The sequence below is a fragment of the Trichoplusia ni genome, chromosome 11 (genome assembly GCF_003590095.1).
Source record: "Trichoplusia ni isolate ovarian cell line Hi5 chromosome 11, tn1, whole genome shotgun sequence".
In the NCBI taxonomy this organism is placed as follows: Eukaryota; Metazoa; Arthropoda; class Insecta; order Lepidoptera; family Noctuidae; genus Trichoplusia; species Trichoplusia ni.
The window spans coordinates 4,579,623-4,606,502 of NC_039488.1; the positions used below are offsets into that span (position 1 = coordinate 4,579,623).

Sequence of the window (26,880 nt, forward strand, 5' to 3'; positions counted from 1 at the left end):
AACAACACATTAATATTTTGAAAATGTTTTTTTTATTAACACTTACATTTTTACAGCGCTCCTAGCCAACAGAGTAATACTATAAAATGAATTGGTGTAAAGAACTGTCGAACGCAAAACAATGTTAGTTCTACAGTGTACGATAAACAAACCGCTTACAAAGATCAGATCATTACAATAATATCATCAACGACTATTGTCAGTGAGATGTACATCGTTCTCATCAAACAAGCACAGAAGGTCACCCTAAAGAAACGAACTTCATTTAAATCTATAAACATTTCATATAATTTAGATTTTATTAGTCGCTATAATGTTATATTTTACTTTTGTAACCATTATTATAATGTTATATGTATTCGTTACGAAAAATTGAAATGCTCGCTCCACTTGGTCCTCGGCGGGTGGGAGTGCCGCGCCCGCCCCCTCCCCGGGCCCCGCGCGGTCGGTGCTACGGGGCCCGCCTCGCTGCTAGCCTGCCGCGCAAGGGCCAAGTGGCGACTAAAACAAGATGACTCTATCATAACTGTATAATTTTAAAAATTTCTAATTACGCATCCCTACGTTTTGTTATTATCTTTTAATTAAGAAATAAAATCTTACGTAATTACCATGAGCAGCCTATTTTAATAAATTTGACGAAATTCGCTAATAATCTGATTATTTTAGAAAAGAAAAGCGTCGGTTGAGGGCCGGGCGGCCGGCCGACTGACGAGAGACGAACGAACAATAGTCGACGGCAGTGCTGTATGAACGTGTGGCGGTGCTGCGCGCGCACCGCCCCCCGCGCCTCGAAGCGATCGCGACTGTGTATGCTTTATTTATCTACTTTTACAATTGAAAATACGGCATCAAAATTTCAACTACCTACCTAACAGTAAGCAGTAGTACACTAAAACTCAGGCACTCCACATCGACCTCTCATACACCATGCACCCGATCGAATCGACAACTAAACTTTTTTTCACTCGAAAAATTCAACTTAAATCTAATTCACTTAAAATATAATAATCATAATGGCTTCTTAACTGTTAATTTTACAACAAATGCGTTTCGTTGGCCGCCGAGCAAGGAGCGCGGCGGGCGTCATACTTTCTGCCCACTCGATTCACGAACGATGAACTACCGCTAAACGATAATTTATTACTTATTACATAAGTATGTGAAAAACAATTTATTAGTATTACGTTTAATCTATCTTATAATGTCATCAGTGTCACTGAACGCGTACTACTGTAACATGAAGTCCGAGTCGGCGGCCGCTTGCGCGTGACGTCGAGAGCGCGGGCCGGCCCGCACCGACTGCGCACACTGAAACTTATATTCCAAGAGATTCATCAGATGTCGCATCACACTCGAGATATTCGAACGTTTTAAACGATCTCGATACAAAAATAACATGATCCACGATTTAAATAATGTGTGTATAATATTTTTTATATCATCACAAATATCAAACTCTCCACAGTGCATATATACATACATAGTTCATTAGAAACAATTATAGTGAATGTGCGGTGGCGAGGGGCGGGCGCGGGCCCGACCGGCGCCAGCGCAGCCGCATCCTCTCGGTCACGTTACGCAATGAAACGAACATCATAATATATATAACACTCGACAGGTACATACACAGGTGCCCCTGTGCGGAGCGATGCGGTAACAAGCGGTGAGAAGCGTACACGACAGCGATTACACATATACCGGAACGGCACCGCAAACCTCTGTCAGTCTGATATAAGAACACAAATGAACTTTATGTACGCAGTAACTAACTGATGCACGACGGTGTGGACAGTGGTCGGTGCTGTTTAGTAGTAAGTCTCTTGTTCCAGCCAGCCGCCGGGGTTGCGGCGCAGGTAGAAGCGTCGGATCTCGTCGTAGATGAAGATCGACAGCATGAACGGAATGGCAGGCAGCCACCACACGAACCTGTGCACAAGGGCTCCAGTCAACACACGGCAAACATCGTATCATGTCAAACTGATCATAACATAGTATAATTCCATATTTTATATGTATCCAGTCAGTCATACTTACTTGAGAGGGTACATCCTCAATCCCTTGTCCATTCCGGGGGTGTAGGATAGGAACGCAGCGAGGGCAGTTTCGAAGATGAGGCCGAAGTTCAGAGCCCAGTTGCGCATTCCCTGGTGGATGATGGAGTTACGGCGCGTCTTGCAGATGATCAGATCAGCCCATTGCACCACCACGATGGATACGAAGAAAGCGGTGTGGCAAGTGAACTCCAGAGCCTTGCGGTCGCGGTAGGTCTGAAATATTACCAAGTGAGGTTAGAAACAGGAATAAAGGAACAAAATATAAATTTGAAAAGGAGGGGTAAGTAAGGAGTCCAAGTTGCTTCATGAGGGAACCAAGGCTTTGATAAAGGTCAAAATATATTAAAATTACTAAATGTCTTTGGTATTTTTGGGAGAAATCAGTCAATAAGTTTCTATTGCTCAAAGCTAGTCAGCTAGTTTCTTACAAAGAACAAAATTCATAAACGCACCCATTCCTGTCCGTAGGAGTCAGTCAGATCGTTGATAGCCTTGGAGTCCCACATCTTACGGATGCCGAAGAGATGCATCGGCAGGAAGCCGTTCTCAGCCATGATCACGAAGTACACGAAGAATCCAGCTGCGGCTTGGATCATACCGATCTGGCCGTACGCCATCGAGATAAGCCTGTATACACCCGGTTATATCTCACTATATGACCTCACAAAGCAGGCGATTGAAGTTAAGAAGTTACTTCATAATTCTAAACAATCTAAAATTAATACTTTGTTTTTTTTTCTTAATGTTTACAAAGTATTTCTCTGAATAATTTTTGATTCTTTTTACTTTAAATTTTGGGCATCAAATATATTTAAAGGCATTCTATAAGCAGTTATGCCTATTTCGAGCTTAAGCGTGACAAATGAGACTTTGTAATATATTTTGGACAAATTTTATGTTTTTAAGATATGTTTCCTTTTGTGGAAATATATAGAGTGAATTTGCTGTTACTACCAGGGTTTTTGATTTATGTAAAGTCTTATTTGTCAAATGTTAGTCATTAATCAATCACTCCATTAAAAACCAGAATATCTAGCATATAGTAATATACTAATACCAGGTTAAAAAGTACATGCAACATATTCTGTTTTTTTTTTAATATTGTTACATTTATTGTTAGGGGTTAGTAGGGTAGCACAAAAATCCATTGAAGAATCACCACGAGCATGCATATTTGATTAATCTTAATGGCGAAGAAAGCTTAGCAAATCCTAACATTAATGTGTTAAAAAAATTATGTAGAAAAATAAGCAAGAATATTTGAAAAGAAATAAAATAAATGTATCGATAGCAGAACAAAATTGCCTAACCATGGTGTGGTATGTTGTGGAGCTCGGAAGCGCTATTAGCGGTGTGAACTTTGCAGAGCAACGTGCTTAACTATGTAGAATATATAACATAAACTATAAACATAAAAAGACAACAGGAAAATATAATAAAAAATATATGTTACAATATAACGCTCCATGTCGCCTACGACATTCCTTCAAACAAATAAAATAATATCGTTTAAAATATTAGTTATGAATCATTCGACCACCACTATGATCTACTTTGGCTACACGTCACACACAATAACCACTAGTGTGCTCTATGACAGAGACTAATACATTTCGCTAATTTGTTTACTAAACGTGCAACTCTTCGACACAGCATTGCATCGCTAACTTGAATAATTGAATTTCTAATATTGAAATATGGAAGAGTGAAGATTATAGAGATATAGAAAGTACTATTTCGTCTAGTTCTAGAGACTTCTAAGCGTATTTAATAGAGCTAGATAATTTAAAATAGGATTTTTAAAGTTTAATATTTTCTAGATGAATTCGGTATATTTATTTTGTATACTGTACTCAAAAGCGTGGCATCTATATTCCTATTGGTACCGGGGAACTAATTTTGATAACGTCGGGTCGTCAGCCAATTACTTTACGATGGACAGGGGACGGAGTGGGGGGGGGGATCGGGTAGTCATAATCACTCTTCCACATCCAGTTACAAATGGTACTGTTGAACCACAAGTAGCCGCACCACTCTAATAGTTTAATCTCACCAATCGTGTAGTTGGTTACAAGTTATATCGGTGGGCTAGTCGTTGTGTTAACACCCAAATGAGAATCTAGTAAGCGTCGGCGCACGCGGTGAGGCGGCGGCCGGTGACGGGGAGGGTGCGGGGCCAACCTTCTGTTGACGAGGTTGTCGCGGTAAGGGTCCCGTGGCTGCCGCTTCATGATATCGGACTCGGGCGCCTCGTACGCCAATGATATAGCAGGCACCTTCGGTAACACAAGCAATCAGGACAAACCAACACTCGCGCGACGAGCACGCATTCACTTATACATAATAAATATACGTACACACACCCCTCGGCTACGCCGCAACCTATATCTACAGCTAGCATTAGTAGAAATATAATTATCAAAAAATTACATAAAACTATTTATTTTATACTTAAAATATTACGCATAAATTAACTAGTAAATATAAAAGTGGAAAAATTGGCGTGATTAGAATTCAAAAAGTACTGTAGCCGGTACTATCCTGAGGAGACAAAATATAATCTGAAATACTACGCTAGTGAGAGAAGTTACAAATACAAGCCCTAGCAGCATGTTGATATATTTATATCATGTAAGTATATTACAAGTGTTGCACTACCTGAGGGTATAGAGATACGTAGACGTCTGTGTGAGTATGCAGTGTGATGAAGCCTGTTGCGTACGTGTGACAAGAATACCGAATGAAACGATGTCACTTGTGAGAGACGAGTAGATACCGTGTCATGAGATCATGAGAGGTAACAAATGAGAAAGTCAAAATACAATAAAATATATAGAATAAATAGATAGTCAGTATATTGTAGAGACGTCAAGGTGTGTTCAACATGCACGATAGACAAATGACAGAGACAGGGAGACACCAAACTTACCTTAGCACGTGACCACATTAATAGCAGAAAATATTAATAAAACGACAACTCAACAATGGAACAATGCGTTTAGCTCGTGAGCTCGACGCGATGTGTCGAAACACGTTGTTCCATCACCACATCAAGCTACATAGTTAAAGAAAGTAGGAGATACGTTAGTAGAGAAAAATATATAAAAAGACATCGCAAGGCATACATTAGGAGCGGTGCGACTGTCGCCTTCAATATCCACACACAGAGAGTTCTAGAATCGTGTACCTACAGGACACCGTCCACACACTGCAGGCAACAACCAAACCTCAATATTGAAGACTATCGTACACGTGGTAGCAAGCAAGTAGCGGATAGAATAATATCTTTGAACGAGTCACGTCACTCGTTATATTTTACCTCTCGTTAACGAGTTTATCAGTGAAAGGGTTACGCGGCTGTCGCTTCATAATGTCAGATTCGGCCTCCTCGTAAGCCAGGGAAATGGCGGGCACCTACACAAACACTAGCGATGTGAGCGACGGCGGGCGAGCGCGAGCCGAGCCGAGCCGAACGCGGCCGCACGACCGCGCCCGAGCCGCGCTCACGCACTCGCAACAAAGCGTGGTGCATCATTGTCACATGTGTACAACATCGAACATATAGCAACAGCAGTACAATCAGACGCCACGCGGACCTGCTCGTCACACCGCGCGACTGGGCCGACTGTGCCGACACCAAGCGGGTAGCGTATGCTTGCAACTACTTGTCACGCTTATAACTAACACAACAAAATAAATTAACACAAAAAATGTAGATCATGAGATGACTTCAGTTGTGACAGACGGGGTCTTTTGTAAATTAAAATGTCATAAATAAACCGAATGGTATATGGTATGGTATATGAACGTTGTGTTTTATATCACAATGTCGGATGATTTTTACCGAATTGGCTTGATGGGGATGGTGTGAAATGACGATGACTGTGGTAACATCAGTGTGTTGTGTTTGTCTTAGCTGTAGACCATTTGCACGGAGATGATACTCTCCGTCATAGGCTTTTCACGTCGTCTAGTATTTTAGGACATCACTCTTGGTTTAGTGAGTGTTTTTAGTATGAACACAAACCAGAACACATCTACATAATCACCCCCTCATTCCTAATGAGACTCCCGCCGCATTCCTAACAGCAACTTGACAGACAACACGTATTAGTACATAGCCTTACTGGGTTCATAGCCTATTAGTCCGTCTGCTTTGTATTAGTAGAATCATGCATGACTCTACATTTTTATAACATCATATTTTAATTTACGCAACCATAACGTACGAATTTTCAATGCATTACAACAATGTCAGTTACTTGAATAATTTTAATTTGGTGTTTATATTTGGTATTTGTATCGTTTTGATTACGTGATTAATAAACACATTAGAAAAACACCCACTCGTCACGATATCGAGACAACAGCGACGTTATTAGCTGAAAACCAGTTAGGAGTTATATGGCAACACAAGTATGTAACATAATAAAGACCTCTCATTGACTAGTTTGTCGCAAAATGGGTTCCTAGGTGGACGTTTCATAATGTCTGCTTCGGCCGCCTCGTAAGCCAGCGCGATGGCTGGCACCTATGTCAATCACTTATTTATAATAACAGTTACATAACCGGCTCCGTAAGTCTTCTGCTGAAATATCTAAGTAAAATACACCTATGTGTTATTTAACAGCCCTTCTTCAATATTGTCTATGTGTGCGAAAAATATATTTTCTTTTATAAAGTATCATATCGAAACTTTTTGAAGAAGAACTATTAATACACATAACAAATAACAGTTACATTTATTGGTATAAAATATCCATATTTATGCAACATTGTAAGAGCTTTGTTTTATTTATAAATTAGTCTTTCAGTTACATTGCAACCAATTCGTGCCGACTTACTATTAGTGCATATACGAACAAAACAATTTTAGTCTTACAATGCAACATGTATGACCAATTAGATTGTAGTAAGATACAAATAAGGTCGAACTTACCATGTCAGTTCCAAGATCAATGCAGAGGATGGTAACAGTGCCAAGTGGCAGTGGGATGTCGCACAGGATGAAGGCGAGGAAGGGAGAGATCTCGGGAATGTTCGAGGTCAGGGTGTACGCGATGGATTTCTTCAAGTTGTCGAAGATCAGACGACCTTCCTCGACACCGGTGACGATGGAAGCGAAGTTGTCGTCAAGGAGGATCATGTCGGCAGCCTAGGGATAAGCGATGTGTTTGTATTTTTACTGGCGAATTAGAAGTTTAATGTTTCTATCGGTTCAATCCGCTTGTGACATTATATGTCCAGAACGAGTGAATCGATATAGAATTTGTTTTGCTTGAAATAGTCTTCCTATCAGTGTCATGTGTGAGCTAAATCTCTTCAGATGATATTTAACTTGTCGTTTTTAATGTTTCTTTATTTAAATCTTTTGATACTAAATTCTAAATCTGCTGATTTTCAATGGACACTGTTTCTGAACTTACTTGCTTAGAGACGTCAGATCCAGCGATACCCATGGCAACACCGATGTCGGCCTTCTTCAGAGCGGGCGAGTCGTTGACACCATCACCAGTTACGGCCACGATGGCTCCCAGACGCTGGCAACCCTCAACGATGATCAGCTTCTGTTGTGGTGAGGTACGGGCGAACACAATCTCCGTGTGGAATCTAAGAGACGAAACGTCGAGGGGTTAGGAGTAAGGAGTCGAAAAACAGTCGAGAAAAAATTGTGACAGAAAATTTAGAATTTGGAAGCCAGCTTACTTCAGAATTTCATCAAGTTGATCTGAGTTCAGTTCCCTAAGCTCAGTTCCGTGGACAACGGCAGCCTTAGCCTCGCGAGGGTTCACTTCAGATACAGGAATGTTCAGACGAGCAGCAATGTCCTCAACGGTCTCGTTGCCTTCAGAGATAATTCCTACAGACTTGGCAATAGCCTTGGCAGTGATGGGGTGGTCACCAGTTACCATGATAACCTGGAAAATGTATTAAGTTTAAAAGTTGTTCTAATAGAATGATCTTGTTCCATATAATTTGCAGGCGATCATTTGGTTGGTTGACTATACCTTGATACCAGCAGATCGGCACTTGGCAACAGCGTCGGGTACGGCGGCACGGGGAGGGTCAATCATACTCATCAATCCAACGAAGCGGAGGTTGTCCAATGGGAAGTTAGGGTCATCAGTGTTGAACTTGTAGCCAATTGGGTACTTGTCAGATGGCAGTTGAAGATCGCAGAATCCGAGTACACGTTCACCAAGACCACCGAGTTCCAGGTAAGCGTTGTTGAAAGCCTCCTTCATTTCCTCGTCCAAAACCTAATCAAATAAACAATGTTTAATGCCATAATGAAAGAAGGAAATCATTGGTATAAGTATTTCTTGGGTTGCGTGTTACCTTTTCCTTTCCGCCAATGAAGATAGTGCTGCAACGTTCCAGAATCCTTTCGGGAGCACCCTTCATGACAAGCAGATGGCGAGGGTCGCTGGGGTCATCACTCTCGTGAATCGAGACCTGGTACTTGTTGGTTGAGTTGAAGGGAATCTCGCAAGCCTTCTTGTTGCGCTTCCTGATCGACAGTACATCTCCGAGAGCCAGTTCCATACACTTGAGCAGAGCCGCTTCCGAGGCATCACCGGCAACTTCCTTCTTCAGAATTGGGACACCATCCTGACCACCCTTGAACTCAGCTCGGTTGCAAAGAGTAGCGATCTTAGCGAGAGCCTTGAATCCGGGGCTGGTACGGTCTGATGACAAAAGACAAAACATTGAAATACTAGTTCATAAGTCATATGAACATTTAGTATATTTGCATTACATACCATATTGTACTCCAGACTGATCTTCGGTGGTGTCAGCTTCAATGATCTGGTTGTCGAACCACATGTGGGCTACAGTCATCCTGTTCTGCGTTAGCGTTCCGGTCTTGTCAGAGCAGATGGTTGAAGTAGATCCGAGGGTCTCGACGGCCTCCAGATTCTTCACCAGGCAGTTCTTGGAAGCCATTCGCTTGGCAGTCAGGGTCAGACATACGGTTACAGTGGCAAGCAGACCTTCGGGTACGTTGGCAACGATGATACCTGTAGAAGACACATGGTTAAGATTCTAGTACATAACATCGAAGAAACGAACAAAGAACATTTTGGTAATATTTACCAATAAGGAAGATGACAGCATCCAGCCAGTGGTAGCCAAGGATGAAGGCAATTACGAAGAAGGTGACGCCAAGGAACACAGCTACGCCGGTAATCAAGTGGATGAAATGGTGGATTTCCTTTGCAATTGGGGTCTCGCCGGTGTCCAATCCCGAAGCTAGACCAGCGATACGGCCCATCACCTACAAACATAAGTGCATTCAGAAAAGTCCTAACATCCTTCATTTTGATTGAGATTATTCATGTCAATTTAACTTACGGTATTATCTCCGCAGCAGATGACAACGCCCTTCGCCGTTCCCTCGACCGCGTTGGTAGAGAAGAATGCCAAGTTCTTGGTCTCCAATGGATTTTCATGAGTAAATTCAGCTCCACGCGATTGGGGTTCAGATTCACCGGTTAAACTTGAGTTGTCGACTTTGAAACCTCGAGCCTCAATGATACGAATATCAGCAGGGATTCGGTCACCGAATTTAACCTGCAAGATGAATAGACGTTACTACTTGTTGAGAGAGCTCGTTATAGCAATATGGTCATTTTTTGGGTGAAACTTTACCTCAACGATATCGCCAAGTACCAAGTCTTCAGCACGCAGTGTCAACTTTTCGCCTTCACGAATGACGGTAGCGAACTGGGGTACCATGTTCTTAAACGATTCCATGATTTTCGATGACTTGCTTTCCTGATAGTATGAGAAAATACCCGTAACGATCACGACAGCCGCCAATACAATGCCGAGGTACAAGTTGTCATCTGCAGGTTCTTCAACAGTACTAGCCTGGGGGATTAATTTAGCCAGTGTTAAAAAGACGTGTCCACTAAACATTTTTGTGTAGTGTCTCAATGTCTATTACTGACCTGAATTCCGTAGGCAATAAAGCAAAGAATAGCACCAATCCACAATAATAACGCGAAACCTCCGAACAGATTTTTACAAAACTTTACCCATTCAGGTGTCTGTTTTGGCGGCGTAAGTGCGTTTGGACCGTCCCTTTCAAGGTTTTCTTTCGCTTTCGCGTGACTAAGGCCCTGAAATGGAAAATAAATGTAAATAGTGTCCAAGGTACCGATAAGTTATTGATAGGTTGTTATTGAAGATTACTTATAGGTACCGATAAGTAATCTTTGAACTAAGTCCTTACATTTTCTGGGTGTGTCTGAAATCTTTGGTAGAGCTCTTCCGGTGTTACTTTGTGAAAATCGATATCCAACTCCTGTTTGAGATCATCTAGGTCTCCTGCTTTCCGTTTCTTCGCGGGTGGTTTCCGGCGTGTCTGAAATATTCATGAATAAATATATGTTAAAAACGTAGAATTAGTAGTCAGCATTACATTATTTTTTACATTATTATAAAACACTTTTCTTAATAAAATAAAAAGTTAAGAACTCTTCGCTTTTAAATTGACAAGGGAAAAGACAAAAGTATCAAAATGCGAAATGAAAATGCATTGAAAACCACGCAATACATTAGTGTTGACAGCTCCTCGTCTTGCGACTGCTGGCGTCAATGGTCACTTAGAGAGATTAAATGAAAGATGGTAATGTAAATAAAAACCTTGTACTGTCCGTCAGCGGTTCTATTATCGTCCTTAATGGGTCCAATGGTGGCGACGCGGTACGAGTCGGTACGGCCATGCTGCAAACACAACTAGGGGCTAGACACATTCTACAAGGCGGCCCTATGGGCCATGCACTCGAGGATGAAAGGTGGCAGTGACAAGTGGCGATATCGAATGTCATCATATGTAGAATTAAAATAAATTGTAATCATTATTGAAAGACAAGTCAAATGATACATGCAACATCGACACAAGAACAAAACATGTATAATATTTTTATAAAGTATGTGGATTTGAAATGTAATCCAGATACTTTAAGTACAAACAAATCAAAATGAAAATATGCAAGTTGATGTTATCGGATAAAGGTAGCTCTAACAAATTGCATCTAAAGACGATTGTGCTAAGTATGATGTCACAAACTACAATTTACAAGGGTGTGTTGTAATAATAATTCAATAGAAGTACGTCTCCATTTGAAAAGCGTTGAATAGCAAAGCATTAAAGAGCTACATGTGTAGCATAACCTTGCCGAACGTGTACTCTATAGAGTTAGGGACCAACGGCTCAATGGCACTCAATTGGTCTGAACTAGTTGCGCGTGCGAACCTGAGCGCAAATGTAAGGACACCGCACAAGCGTACGTCTCTATGCATGGATGACTCCAAACAACTTCTCAACCACTAAAGTGTTACACAATGTTAATCTATAGCTACAGCTGATACTCACATTGGACATGGTTTTCGAGTTAGTTTAACACTTCAGGAAATTCAGTCTTTTTGTCACTAGTATACTTGCGAACTGTTTAAAATAGAATGGTGGTTATCCACTTGACAATAGTCGACCTCAAAGTTTATAAATTGCCTGGATATGGGCTCTTACGTAAGCAACGAGTGTGCTATATGCGCTAAAGGGGAGTAATGTCACAGAGTCTAAATGCGTCCGCGGTGCCGTAAACAAGCCAGCCGTCGCCGTCGATAATTGATGAACGTTTTCATAGCAAGCCTCATTAAACCGCGCCCTGAATTCCCATGAAGGAGAATAACTAGCACAACAGGCTGTGAAATGGACTCGTGCCGCGAAATTCTGGGACTAATGGCTTATTAGATTAAGGGAACTTAAGTAAACCGACACATATTACTTCGGATTAGGATGGGCTATGACTGAAGAAGTATGACAACGGCTCACTTGATGTTAGCGAAAGGCACGACTCAATATAACCGGAGTAAGAACAAACTATTGAAAAAAAAACACGATTTTTTTTCATATAAAGTGTATGAGTTTGCTCTTGCCTCTCACCGCATGGTGCAAGGCAGGAGCTACACTGGGACTGACATGCGGCAACGCGACGACGGCGGTGCGGCGGCGTGTCCCGAGTTACATAAGCGGCGCGCACATCGGGCATGCGCACTGCGGACCAACCCCCTCTCGCTACCCTCGACATAAATAGCTAAAAGACAAGGTTGCCACCCCGGGGCCCCGTCGACCGCATTTATAATCTCTATAAAGGTTAAACCGGAATATCTGATGGAAAATCGAAACAGGTTCTAACAAGAATAACGACGTCTGCAAAATGCAGAGGGTAAAATAACCCACTTAAAAATGACAAATTAGGAAAGTAGGTTAAAGTATATTTTATTGTTAGGGACTGTAACTTGTGCGCGATACGTAATTCTGCCGACAACGACCTTTTTAAATGCGATGCTTTTTGTTATTAATTCAGTTTATTAACACTTGCACTTTGACTGTCGAGATAAAAAGTTGTAATATATCAAAACAAATACAAAATTAAGGTGATAGAGAATCCGAACGAATGCCACACAAATGTCGTGTCATGTGTCAGACGCGGGGAGATTCATTGCCACGGCCGCAAAACTGCTTTACACCGAAAATTTGTGGTTACTACCGTAGTAGATGCGTGACTAGTGAATGAGACAATTATTTTTAACATTAATGAAGCGAAGCTATGTGACGCGCCTCCGGATCTCCGTGACGCCGCGCGTGTGCCAGACGATGCCAAAAACACTATTATTATCTGGATCCCACTTTCGCGCGGATGATCTAGAGATCCATCTAACATAAGAAACAATAACTAGGAGCGTGGGCGCGTCCAACCGACGTTGAATTTCATAATATACAAAAAAATACAGTTTCCCATTTATTTTATCGTTCTGCATTAGCGGCATTAGCATTTTGATTGATTGTTATGCTTGAACCAATATATCTTAATATTTCATGGAATTTTTCCCAATGAAATACTTTAGTTTTGAAATAAATTTTATTTTAAACAATTTGGTCTGACATATCAAAACCTAGTTTGTAATAATTGTCAAACCAGTTGTTATGCGTATGTATGCATAGTAATTGCAAGTGTTTAAATTATTTGACTGTATATGACAAGAGGCACTTAATCTTCATTTGCAAAAAAAAGTATGATGATTTACTGTCATTGACTCTTGTTAAAACAAATAATTGCAACTAGGTATTTTTGTTCAAAATTGTTTCAATGTTTGAAGTTAAACCCAATGACCTATGTATACTGAACTGCAACACGAATGAAATAAGTCGCATATGCAAGTGTTATAAAAAAGAGCTGTTATCGCAATGGAAACCCGATGAGGACTGAGCACTCGAGAGTGCAGCACTAGGAACTGCAATAGTGCCTAAGTCCGGTTACGTAATACCTAGATCCTAACCCGACGGAGGATCAAGTCGATCTGCTAAGAGCTGAAGTGAAACTGGAGTGAGCTGAACGATTTGAATGACCACCAAGGATGGCAACGGTTCCGTAATTGCGTAACACTGTACTACGACTGTGACCGTGGCAACGAGAAATGGATCGTTATCATGGCGACGATCTGATGCAGTGTGCATGTGTCCGTTTGTCACGTTTTTATTATACTGAATAATCACATTAACTACAGTTTGAATAGGTTAGCATGAATTTAAAATGTAGACCGTCAACTATAAATTAGTACTTGGACTGCGAGAAAATATACTCAATTTTAAAATTGAGATGTCTAATCCTATTAAAAACTATTTAATTAGCTCTTTGTCACCGTTAGCTAATTGATGAAATTTTATCCAAAATGTCAGCCGGGATTATGAAAGCGCAGACTCGATAGCTACGAAGCCATTGTTCGTTTGGAATTCAATTTACGCGAGAGCTTCTGCCGGCTCTAATGAAATTTCTATGAGAACATTCGAGATGCCTTAAGACACAAGTTTAAGAGATTAGGAAACACCTTCAGGGACTACGTCTAGCATCCTAATTGATGCATGCTGTCGTCATAAAGGATAAAGGAAATACTCCAATAGAGCGACGGCACTCTATGCGATTTAAATGACATAATGACGAGGCAATTTTCTAATAAACCTTCGGTACTCTTATAGTTGTCGTGTCCGAAGCACGGTTGGCTCCCGCGACAACCTGTTAGCCACTTCCTTCAGAACACCTAGAGAGGAATGGTCTTTTGCCTTGGCATTATTAGATCACGCGATCTAGACATGATGGTTTCTAGGGGACTATGAGCACTTAGTAATGCGAAGTTTAACTTGATACAAATCTGGCGTTTTAAATGTAATTTTGAATAATTACTAAATTATTCTTTTAAGATAAGATTTTTCGAAAACAGTTGTATGAAATGATTTAATGTTGCGAAAAGAGCGTAAATGCATGCGTGAATCATGCTTTAATTAATTAATACGTTTTCGTTTTCAGTCATTTTTTAATTCACATCCGTTTTTAAAAGTACTGAATTTGATATTTTTGTAACAAAGATTTTTTTTGAAATATTTTAATTATATTTAAACTGTGAATAAGGGACGGCACAGCTAACTTTTTGATTTTAAGGTTTAAGTTTAGTTTTATCATATTTTTTTCTTGAATGTTAAGTAAATCGGTCAAATAGCTGTACTGCGAAAAACAGTTGAAAATCAAATGGTAGAAATAAATGAGGATGTATAAAGGAAATGGTTCGGTACTGGCATATGAGGGACTGAGCGGAGTGTCCCGCTCTTCGCACAGATCGATACAGCCAGTTACGCAACCCGACCGGCGCCGTCTCCGATACATTGCTCTCCTTCGGTCGGCCGAACTTTGTAATTAATAACACCCCTTAATAAATGATTAAGAACAATACGATAACTACAAAGTAAAATAATCAGTACATACTTGTACTAAAAATGAACAAAGGAATCTAAGAACTTCAGGGAGAAAAATAAAAAAATTGACGACTACGTGCATAGGATAATGAGCCGGTTGATATTTTCTAGAGGAACAAAGGCTATGGAACGTGCAAATGCATTTCTGTAGTGAGACTGTACAAGGACTTGATACGAGGATCGCAAGCACTATCCCCAAGCGGGCGGGCGCCGCGCTAGCAGCTAGGGGCACCTTCATTACCTTTTCGCACTCACTTCTGCGACATGCACTTACACCTTCACGAAAGCACTGTCTCGCTGACTCGGCTCGCTACTGTAAAGGCTAAGGCAAGCACTACTGCAAGCACTGCACTCACCTCGCCCATTTTCGCTAGTCTTTATGAAAGGCGGTTAAAAAGGAACAAGCCGCCTCTTGGTCTCGCCTCTGTCCCTCAACGGAATGGGGTGGGTCGTCGCTAGTTCTGCAACAACGGGGACCGTTACGGTTTCCGCGTTCCAACGAAAAAACTTAAAAAGTGTGCGCTTCACGTAGTCTCGTCGCACGGCACTGGCTATGTCATCTTTGTACGAAACTAAAACCCGGTATGAAAGAGGTGCGCGGATGGCGGAGGCGCGTAGGGCGCGACGTTCGGCGGCCTGCTTCGGGCGGCGACTGACGGTGGGGCCGGCGCGTATCGAGCCGACGGCGCACTGACGTCACACTGCGTCACGACGCCAGCGCCGCCGCTGCCCAGCGTCGCGCGCAACCCGCTGTGCGCGGCGCCCTCTTCCGCCGCCACCGCCCCTCTCGTAACCTTCCACAACCGGTACGTTGACAGCCCTACAGATCGACAAGCTTTCCGTACAAGTACCATTTTATCTACCAAATATTTGTCCGTTTCCTTAACCGGTAATATTACTTACTAAGTCAAAATTTCGCGTTACCATGTACCTTTTACGTAAGCCGGCCCGTATAATAGCCACTACATGAAAGTTCTTATGCACGCCGTAATAAATTTTTATGAGTATTTGTTGGTAGGGCGGCGAGTGGAGGCGGATAGAGAAGGCCGTCTCGGCGGGCGGCGCGCCCTGCCCTAATACTATATTGAGTACTTATTGACAAACGGGCCTTATCTCGAGAACGATTTCTTAACGGGATAATATCTATGAATACTATAAAACAACATATACGTAGATAGGTAACATTTGGTCAAGACTTTTACACTTTTCAATACGCATACACCCGAATATATTTTGGTAGCCAATAAATTTTATGGCGAGTGAATACATTTGCGTCCGGTTTATTGCATTCGTATTATGATAATGTCATAACCTACGTACATAAATAAATGGTAGACGTAAATGTTTTATAGTCAGAGGAACGTTCTACTGTCCCTGTTGAACTAAATCCGATCGTAGCTTATATTATTCAGACGCTAGGCGCTGATTTTACTCAGGAGGATATTCCCTACTTTCAATAATGCGAATGTAATTGTATAACAAATTATAGTTTTTAAAACGTTCCCTAGAACAAAGAATCAACGTTTTGCCGTTGTGATAAACTACGGCGACGAACGTAGATATGTACGTAAAAGCTTGATTGGTAGCTAACAACTACGATGCATCCACAAAGCTAAAATTAGATAATCGATAAAGTAAATTGCCCTCTTTGCCGCATATTCGTTATATCGTATGCAAGTAATGATCGATTCCATGCGACTTGGAAACCAGGACATTATTTTCATTTTTTAACATTATTTTCACGTATCGTAGATGTTATATCATTAAACTCAGTACCTAAACAAGTAAAAAATATCATTACATGCGAAAATGTGACAAACCATGTGTTCAGTAATTATGTCACATAATTCCAATTTATCACACCGGATGATAATTATAAAACTCGTGTACAAAATGGTGCGTCCTACGTAACCTGCGTTATCAATTACTATAGACCCGCTTATGAAACGAGGTACCATCCTATATTGTTTTTGTGCTACTCACTCCAGATCAATCATTCGTCTGTCATCTACGGCAATACCATTATGGCACGATATTCAATATTATGATAGATATTTGGAGTGGTTGCTTGCTACACAGTTTTTTTTTTTTCAATATAATGTACATTTAACATCTTTCCGTTAATATTTTGTACTCTATACGTAAATGGTTATTTCTGGGTTTTTTTTCAACTCCTAGTAACATTAATTTAGTATTTTTTACATTGCTGGTGCTGTATCATTTCATTTTTTAATTTGGTAATAAGTCACATGGTCATTACTGATAGTAAAGTCATAATTCGTTACTAAAAGTTGCTATTTCAACGAACCGAGCCTAGCCTACTTTAAAATAGATAATGAATATTGTTGAGAAACTTTCCGGAGGTATACTTTTAAGCAACAAAATTATAAAATCTGTATTTTGAGCGGACATGGTTTTCTTCGAACAAAAATTTTTATTTACTTACGTTCCGATAACTAAACGGTTCAGAACGGATTGTACAACGAATTGGAATTTATATTATTGGTTGTAGTTATTTTCAATAACTCATTTACAACTATGAGGCTTTTTGTTCAGTAACGTAAATACAGTGAACATATCTTTTTATCGACACATATATGATCTTATGCAAGCTAATAACATGAAATAGCACACCGGATTAGGCACTGACACATCACGTATCTACGATGACACAATTACCATCATTTAGATTTCATGTTATGTGACGAATATTTTTTTATGGGTTCTCGACTTAGACACGTCGATTTAATAACGCTCTTACTTGCGTTACTACAGTAACTGTCATAACACATAAAATATGATTCGAGCTTTTCTTTCCACGCTGGCAGTAAAGTACATTTTTAATGCGTAGACTGAAGAATAAACTTTTCTAGTATGGGCCATACGCACGTAGGTACGTTCTATGTGAAAAAGGCAAATATTTTATGGGAAGCGGAGTGGCTGCCGCGGAATACGTTTCCGCTAGTCCGAGGGCGCTACCTGTCAGATATTAATTTCCGGCACTTGACGCTGCTTGCCTGGCGTAATTTCACGTCAGCAAATATAGACACATCGCCGGTGCCACATAGCCAGCGACCAGCCCCTCCACCAACACTTGAGCACGTTAAAGCGCTCCGGCGTGATTAGCTTTTTATTATAATGAAGCTAAAATGAAACTCAGTAATAGCCATAGCTTGACCTACGACACTTCGGAAATTGCCATACTAAGTTTTCAAAGAGACCCGAGGATATTTAAAGAGAACAAAGAATCTTTCTTTTGTATCCAGACGACCGCAATAAATGGATTTATTGTTGCAGACCCCGAGCAACTCGGATCGCAAAAAAGGCATTTATCTGAAGCAATCGCAGAAGGTACAATTTATTCGCAATCTCCTGCAGTCTATGCGTTTTATTGTAACAGGGAGGCCTGCTACAATAAAACGCAAAGTTGCACACTTTTCAATTTCAGCGTCCGTGGTGCCCCGCCTGTGCGCGTATTTTTCATTTTACTAGCTCTGGACTGGGATGTGAAACAAAAGGACTTTTCTGCTCATTGTTTCAGTTGATCTAGAATAAGCATTTCAACTGTTTTTATGCGTAATTGGCGAGGATTAATTAAAACCAGAGTAGTTCAAGCGTAATACAAAAGGCTTTTAACTGCATTAACAAAAGGTAAGAATACCGTATGCTTTATGTAATACTCTTTGATTTAAAGCACTTAAATTATGTAATACGTTAGGTTGCGCTACATTGTGGACGTTAGCAACACGTCCAGGTAAAATGTAGAGCCGATCAATATAATTGCAATATGTCAGCTGAATAATACAGTACGCATGCACCGCCCGGGCGGGAGGCACCCAGCCATAGGTCAGTTACCCACTCCGTGCCTTTCCGTCACGCCACGCCGCAAGGGGTTGTTTAATTTATAATGCACTTTCGACCATTTTCTTTGTTACGTTACGTAACAAACGAGATTTATGATTTTATTTCTATTTTTGGTCAGGCATTTTGTTCAGATTAAGATAACACTGCTCATTTTACAATTTTAACTTCAAATAATAATGAACAAAGTTCTATTCACAAGGTAAATATCAATTAAAAGTTGAAATAACTCTCTGCTTTTTAAATAAAATCGGAAAAGTCTAGAGGCAAAAAGATTAAAGTGGAGTTCAAAAGCCCTGTGGTCACCGCGACCTACATTTACATAGGCAATCTTTCATTTTGATAAAATAAACGAAAAAAGGTTACTATCCAAATCGCTATTCAGAGTATTGTGTAGAAACTAGACAAATTTATTTAATTCTAAATCGACATGACTATTCTCAAAATGTCAAAACCGACGGAAATTCTGAGGCGTAGATATAATTCAAGGGCGTTCAAGATGTATATATAGCATTATTATTTAAGTAGGGCTAGCAGGCCATTCCTTGGTCGTGAAGGACCGGCTGATATGAAAATTCGCCGTGGAGCGGTCGGCGGGCGGGTGTCGGCGAGGGGTGCTCGCGCGCGGGGCGGGGGTGCACGGAGGCTCTATTTGGGTCACCCCGGGCGTCATTCTCCACGATCAATAGTGGAGTCGGCGCGCGCCGTCTCCCCTCTCGCTCGCACGCCGCCGGTTACCTAACGCGTCTCGCACACTGCCCCACCAACATTAATTATTTTCCAAATCGCCTATATATGGGAACTATTTAGATAATCCTAAAGACCACCAACACTACAGCGACATACTACCCCATTACTATCAGTAATACATAAGAACATATTATGTACTTACACAACGCAAGTATGAGGGAATGTACTAACATCTCATGTCTAGTACTTTCCACCAGTTTCAGCTCGAATGGTTACGTAACTTAGGATACAATGTACAAACTGTATCTACAGGATACAGGACGATTGTAAAGATTTTATCAGGTGATGGTCTTAAAACGGGCTATTTCAAAATATTCAGTGGCCATCTTGAAGGAGGCAAGATGATGCAATAAATTTCCAGTCAGCGCTATCACAAATGGCTCATAATTTAAAAACTACGCTGAGAGCTTATAATGAGGCGTTCCTAGGCGAGGGGCGAGCTGAAGTAGGCACATAAATAATACTGACGAGTTCACCCGATGAAGCGGTGAATGCTAACTAGTAATAAGATGTTCATCTCCGGTGAGAAAATTGAACCCTCTGCGAGAGTATCGAGTTTTGTATGTCGACTTACGTAATACGGGAGCGTAATGTATTGATAGGTACAAAAACATTTCTATATTTAGTAAGTAGGTATCTCGTGCCTCTCAAATATAATGGACAAACAAACTTATACAGGGACATAAAGGTACACCGCAGAGTGATAAGCATTTGCATTTTGACTGGATTATTGGAAAAACTTTTTACATTAAGCTCAGATGGTAAACTTTTCCATTGTTGGATGGGTACTAAACATTTTATTCTTGTGCGTTCCAAGGGTTTCGAAATCAATCATAAAGCTGAAATAACTTATAATATTTTCATATCTTGTGGCAACATATCCTTCACGAACATAGTAAATCATCTATTGTTAGGCAAAATACCTAGACCGCAATCCGCGTTTCAGAAATAGCTCGGTTGAGAGTATACGTCGGGATATAAGGTAAACTTTCGTATATAGGTAACAAGGTGACGTATGCCCACAAATATATTCTTCGGCCAAATGTTCCATAAAACCCCTGAAGTTATTGTAAACGCAAGCCGAATTTGAAGAGATTGTGGTTAACGGGTTTTCAAGGAGAAACATCAAACTAGAAACATCCCACAATTGTAAATTGTACGCAATAATATGACAGCTCGTGATGTAAACTAGACCATTTTGGTGTGCAGTACGAATATTTCGTATCTCTATCTACATACATATTATATGGTATTTACATGAATCCTAAATGTACAACCACCCAGTTACGAGGTATTGAACTTCTGTTACATAAACTTAAAACATTGATTTCAGTCGAACTGTGTCGTGGTAAGGCTTTATTGAGTTTAAGTGTTGAATAAAATAACATCAATACAAAGTCATTTAGGCAAACATTCGAATAAAGAAGTCCACTCAATTTTCTCTTCACCTCATAGTCTATTACAAACATTAGTAAAAACAAACATCTCACTGAAAGATCTGTTTCTTACTAAATACATGAAATGTTTATTTTCCCACTCAACTGAAGCTATGATTGTTACACAAATGAGATCTTACAAAAAAAGTATTTACTCCCAAATTACTTGAACATTAAACAGTATGCAATGTGTTACCCATCGTATTGATTACTTAAATTATATTTTGTTAGGAAAAGTGGCAATTCAAATCGATGTAGATTAAACAAATACTCGAAATCTAGCAGTATTTAGTGAAATCACTGTTTAAGTAATGAAATCTAAAATGGGTTACTTTGTCGTAATTAAATAAAATATCTTATCTATATTCCCGTCAATTTTTGTTCTTTCCCTTGATAGGTAAACGTGGTAAAAATAAACTTGCCCTAAATAGAAGTCTTGCGTCAACAAAAGTCTTGTGCCTACTCTAAAACTTGGATAAAATCCTTAAATCTGACCAGGGCCATATACTAGGATTAGGTTGACAAATATCGACGGCGAAATTTTCGCTAGAGAAAGCAACGTGGAACTTTTGTACACGTATACATAAAGTGCATAAGATATTGCTTCTACATTAAATGTGGAGGTGAAGACAAACTTAGGGTTATGTGTATGTTTCCCATTAACCAGATAAAAATTTACAGTGATCATTTGTACTACCGGACTTAAAACAGAGTACAATAAAATCTCATTTTGGAAAAATCAGCATTCTTGGACTTTCTCTGAGAAAATTACAAAATTGAAGACAAAATTACAAAAACTACAAATTGAGACCAGAACGAAGAATGGTAAGCATTCTCCATTGAACATTAGAGACATAAGAATAGAAAAGAGAGCTAGGAATCAGGATCGGAGTGATGAGAACCACTCCAATCTCCCTTTATGAATATGCGCAATCGATACCCGTTCCTTACCACTGCAAGCTCCACATTTCAAAATCAAATACCCCGTGTACATAATGAAGTAACGCGTTTATTACGACGACGTGACTCTTTACAATTCACACATTATAAAGTCGTTAGCGATATCATGAGATGTAAACTTCAAAAAACAACATAAGAGTTAAAACACGTAATATTTCCATTACTCTTGTACAGAGGAAATGTATTGAAAGTTAAAGTTTCATAACGGTTATTTTGAAGTAAATTATTTGAGAAATTGTATTAAAACGTGGAATAGGGCTGAGAAGATCTTAATTCGTTATCGCGACGAAGTGGGCTAATAGTTTTAACTTTTACCTTGCCTCCAACCGAGTCAGGACGAGGTCAAAATGAATAAACCGTCGAGTCGAGTCAATTTCCGATATTACATTTGCCTACAGGCAGCAGGGCGACGGTATTCCAAGTCTGCTTTATCTTAGCAAGAGCGTTACTTGAATGGCGTTTTCAATCAGACTGGCATCCTGATCGATTCAACTAACATTGATGGAAAAATCTCGAACGTGTAGACATTTTATGATTTCAAAAATGAGGTCGTTGCGATTCCGATAAGATTTACATTAGAGGCCATCTCCAATGCAATAAAGACAATAAAGAAATCGGAGCTTTTGTGTATTTTTACTGAATGTTAATCGATATCCGATATCCTCAAGATTTTTTTTTCTATATATGGACAAGATATAAGAACGAAGCCTCTACGAAATCTTAAGCCTTTATCAAATGCCGAGAACGGCACCTAAAACTCAATAAATAAAGTCCAGGATCTCGTTATATCTCCAATGAATTCGCGAAAATATCCAAAATTCGAAGCAAACGACATTGGCTCGGAGCAAGGGAAAATTACTTGGAGAGGCCTATGTCCAGCAGTGGACTGCGATAGGCTGATGATGATGATGATGATGATGAAGGGAAAATTATAATAATATGATTGAATTAGATTGGTGAAGCATGATTTCGGCTAAGATTTGTTCCGTATACATAGGAATATGTGAGACTACGTCAAAGGACGTAGCTCTGATTAGTAAAATATGTATTCCAAGAAATTCAGTCTATAAAATTATTGTAAATATTATATGAGCTAGTATAAACATCGGACGTCACAGTCGTTGCTACGGCAGTGGTGTTGATTCACGCGGCTCAGCGTACGGGCCGAAGGTGAAGACGAAGGAAGTTTATTGCAATATGTACTAGATAATATTTATAGTTCTCTGTAACTATTCTAAAAATTGCACACGTCTCGACTCCACTCTCCATTGGTTTGCTTTGCTTTGAAGAGCAACGTTTCACAAGGTTCATCGCTGATATTTTAGTACCATGATAAATGCAATATTTACAGAAACAGCAGATCTATTTAGATCATAAATTAAAAACTATTACCGATACAGGAAATATTGGTTACATGGACAAGTTTTAGTTCGACACAGCTCTGTCAAACGGCTTTCATAATTTTGTACAACATGGAACTATTTACTTACTTTAACAATAAGTAAGGGAATGGATTATCTAACCACGAAGCCGCTAAACTGTTGCAATTGAATTGTTTTATGTTACAAATACATTGGGTGACATTTGAGAACTGCGGTAGAAGGGCTAGGCAGCATTGACGATTCAGTGAATTAGTAAACGGGGGACAGACAAAACCTTTTTAGAACCAAAACAAAAAGTAAGAAGTATTGCGTAATGTCTTATCGTAGACTGTAATGCGCAAATTTTATGCTGAGGGCACATTTAGGAGCGTAAATATTTGCTGAAGACTAATCTGACGCGAGAATATCGTAGAGAATTATTTTCCTCCATTTGGGTGCTAGCATTGTTCTATATGTATATGAGACGACAAACACCCCTATTGGAGAAGGATTTCCAAGTGCTTCGTTAAAGCACAATCGACGGATGAATTCGTATCATAAATATACTACGAGTATTCCACACGCAAAAGTTGGCGTATAACGTTACAAACAACAAACAGATCATGTACTTTTATCGAGCTGAGTTCCCTAACCAGATATTAAACGTGGAAAACTACGCTCTTCTAGGCCATTAACTTTAATGAACGGTACGTACAAACAGTTTTATTGTGGTTGTAGTAACTGTATGGTTTCCTTGAAGTATATGCGATACAGTCTGTCCTTTTAACATGCGAGGATGGAAAAATGGAAAAGCAAGCTTGGATAGAAAATCTGTTTCTCATATTACGCAACTAGTCGTTTTCTTTTCCAAACAGGGTCTTGGTAAAAGTATTGCCATCAATGATGTGATCCAGATGACATAACAGTTTCACATAGAGGTGTTAGCAACATTGACATGGCTCTAATTAGTTAATCCTGGCATTGACGACAGGGTCGATACTCAGGTGTGTGCTAAACTAGATTCCATGGTATTTTACGAATCACTCGGTGTTAAGTGCACGTGAGAATTGCCGCGCTCCATATAACTCAATTATGAGCCTGACGGCACCTTATAGCCACATTAGCTTTATATTGGAGTAACACCATTACTTTATATTGCATAGTATAATCGTTTCGAGCTAAATATGTTTTAATGGCAGTAAAAGTAAGTGTTACGATAATGATATTAATCACATTAAGAGTCCGGTAATAGAAGATTGTGGACAGGATTAACGAACACAAAAGATGTTTTTAAAGGACTTGTCCTAATTTTGACTATTACCCGAAAATCTGTTATTCAACTCCAATCCACTATTCAGTTCATTGGTCTGAACTGTAAACGGATCTGAAAAGGACTCTGGAGGATAGCTGTGTGCATATAAGAGTATTAGCCGAATCTAAGCGATTATCCTTTGACCGTTACTGGCTATTGCCGGTGGGATCCGCTCGAGGCGGTCGGCACCGGTGGCTCTGGCCAGTCCCCGCGCGACTTCCGTTCACTATTCCACTTACGTCAGTTCAATGCACCACGTTTTAGAAATACGATCAATAATCTTACATATAACATTTTGAGTAACATCCCTGTTAAAGGGCACGAACGTGCAATAATCAGTAATCGAAAATTTTGTAGTGTTTGCTTTTGCAGACTACTCTAAGTCTTTTTTCATTAGAAAGGACGTACGACATACCAATATCAGCACTAAAAATATTTTACAAAGCTTTAGTAATGGATTTTAATAGTCAAAATTCACAAAACGAGATTCATTCGACACTCCCGGTAGTGACTTTTCAATTATTATACATCACAAGACTAACAATCATTCGAAAATGGTATAAACTTTCTTTAAACTTTCGTCTTTATGAATACACTGCAAGAATGTAGCATTACTTTACTGACGCCTGAAACAATCTGAAATAATCTATCTAGTGCGAAATCGTCCGAAATCCAAGTCCGCGAAATTAGTCCCGATGGGAAACGAATAGTTTCGTACAAACTTACGCTTTTATGCTGATTAAACATTTGGCATACGATATTTTACAAACGGAATTCTCCAAACAAACAAAAATAACTATTGAACAAATTAAATTTAGATAGCTAATTGTATGAAGTCATATGTTTTCAAAGCTACGTTTAACAAACGAGTTTTGAAATAATACCTAAAAGTTTCAGGTAAGTTTGTCACCAATTGTATAATCTGCTTGTGCTAGTCCAATTGGGCGTGGGCGTAGCGTGTGAATGAATTTCACGCGGCACTCAGACCTAACGTGATCGCCGGTGCTTGTGCACTGGATTTCATTTGTAATTCAGTTAAAAAACAGAACTTTCTGGACCGAATCATTTTGAAACGTCTGCCGGCTAATTATCTTAATGCAAAGTGGAAGTTCTCCTTTTATAAAAGTTTTGCTAGCTCAGAACTGACTGTCCGATTTAAATACAAGTTTCTTTTTTCTGTTTGTTGAGTTGCAAGTAATTACTTTTTACAATGACATGGCATTAACTAGAAAACAGTTCTGCAACGAATGAATTTTACACAGCGTTGTTGATAGAAATAAAATTACATAGATTTATCTGACAATTTTGTTTAAAATTCAGCTTAAAAACGTCAAATCATTAGCATAACGTTCATCAAAGCGAATACCAGTGCGAGTAAATGAGACTTATGAAAAGCTCCTTAACTGCTGTGCTGAATTGCAGATTCAATTTTTCGTAGAGCTCCGCTGCAATCCCAGCGGGTTTTAAACGAGTGAAATAGTTGCGAACCGTCACTATATAAATGTGAACGAAATAAATATATGTATAAGGGAAGGATTAATTACGCTTGTTACATAATGTATGCAATGGTATGGGTACTGAGTAACTTAGCATTTATATATATTATTTTAGTTAAATATACATGATCTCCGTACTACTGCCGTCGTAGGTGAACTAAAGCTGTCAAATGATAGAACGTATAGATAAAAGTGGCAGGTGTTTATTTTCCAGCCATTTGTAAAATGGCACAGACGGTTTTTTTAACACCCTCAGAGTCACGCGATGTTGTAATCAGTTAATTCATTTATTGTACTACATTGTGGTACACTTTTTCAGATTAGTATCTAAGTGAGTATTTTTCCTGAAGGTTTCATAGATTAATATTGGTTTTTCATAACATTCCTGATTAATTATAACTTTTGTACAATCAGTTTATTCACATAGCAATGTTTCTACAGCTGAGTCATCGGGCTTTTCAAAATGTTATTTTGGCAAGATATTCATTTTAATGTTTAGCAACTATCGGAAGTAATCCTACAATTTAACCACCGGATATCCAGATGAGCATTTGGACGGCATTCAGTTTACTGACATGCCCGGATAGACATCTTAAACGTCCGCCAGTAAATTCACATTGTAGGTAGATGTTCATTTCTTACAATGTGAATTTATTAGTTGCACTCTTTGTAAGGAAGCTACAATGCAATTCTTATTACTCTTTTATAGGCAAAAGCGCTAGAACTTCAAACAAGTCTGCGCTTTGGGTCAGGTAAGCTGCGGTCAAAAGTCCTATTTTATATCGGGCATAGGTCTTTCAGAGTAAAAATAAAAGGAACCCTCACAA

At 39.6% G+C, this 26,880-nt stretch overlaps 1 protein-coding gene across 11 annotated transcripts in view; it reads right to left on the reverse strand.

Annotated features, from left to right (window-relative positions):
* Nucleotides 1-9: 9 nt before the first annotated feature.
* LOC113498884 (sodium/potassium-transporting ATPase subunit alpha) overlaps nucleotides 10-26,880 on the reverse strand; it is a 45,348-nt gene continuing 18,477 nt past the window's right edge. The window contains exons 2-18 of one of the 11 annotated variants that reach the window (XM_026879054.1): nucleotides 15,234-15,338; nucleotides 10,710-10,790; nucleotides 10,297-10,428; nucleotides 10,013-10,183; nucleotides 9,711-9,932; nucleotides 9,414-9,632; nucleotides 9,156-9,336; nucleotides 8,822-9,079; nucleotides 8,397-8,746; nucleotides 8,066-8,317; nucleotides 7,764-7,975; nucleotides 7,484-7,667; nucleotides 6,997-7,212; nucleotides 5,377-5,471; nucleotides 2,510-2,684; nucleotides 2,038-2,270; nucleotides 10-1,929 (exon numbers count right to left, since the gene is read on the reverse strand). In XM_026879054.1, the coding sequence (XP_026734855.1) occupies nucleotides 1,809-1,929; nucleotides 2,038-2,270; nucleotides 2,510-2,684; nucleotides 5,377-5,471; nucleotides 6,997-7,212; nucleotides 7,484-7,667; nucleotides 7,764-7,975; nucleotides 8,066-8,317; nucleotides 8,397-8,746; nucleotides 8,822-9,079; nucleotides 9,156-9,336; nucleotides 9,414-9,632; nucleotides 9,711-9,932; nucleotides 10,013-10,183; nucleotides 10,297-10,428; nucleotides 10,710-10,790; nucleotides 15,234-15,242 (3,111 nt within the window). In that variant the 5' untranslated portion in view covers nucleotides 15,243-15,338 and the 3' untranslated portion in view covers nucleotides 10-1,808. Of the gene's footprint in view, nucleotides 1,930-2,037; nucleotides 2,271-2,509; nucleotides 2,685-4,238; nucleotides 4,334-5,376; nucleotides 5,472-6,493; nucleotides 6,589-6,996; nucleotides 7,213-7,483; nucleotides 7,668-7,763; nucleotides 7,976-8,065; nucleotides 8,318-8,396; nucleotides 8,747-8,821; nucleotides 9,080-9,155; nucleotides 9,337-9,413; nucleotides 9,633-9,710; nucleotides 9,933-10,012; nucleotides 10,184-10,296; nucleotides 10,429-10,709; nucleotides 10,791-11,442; nucleotides 11,745-15,233; nucleotides 15,529-26,880 lie in introns of those variants that run through there. The other 10 variants (XM_026879053.1, XM_026879056.1, XM_026879055.1 and 7 more) reach the window with 10 other exon arrangements.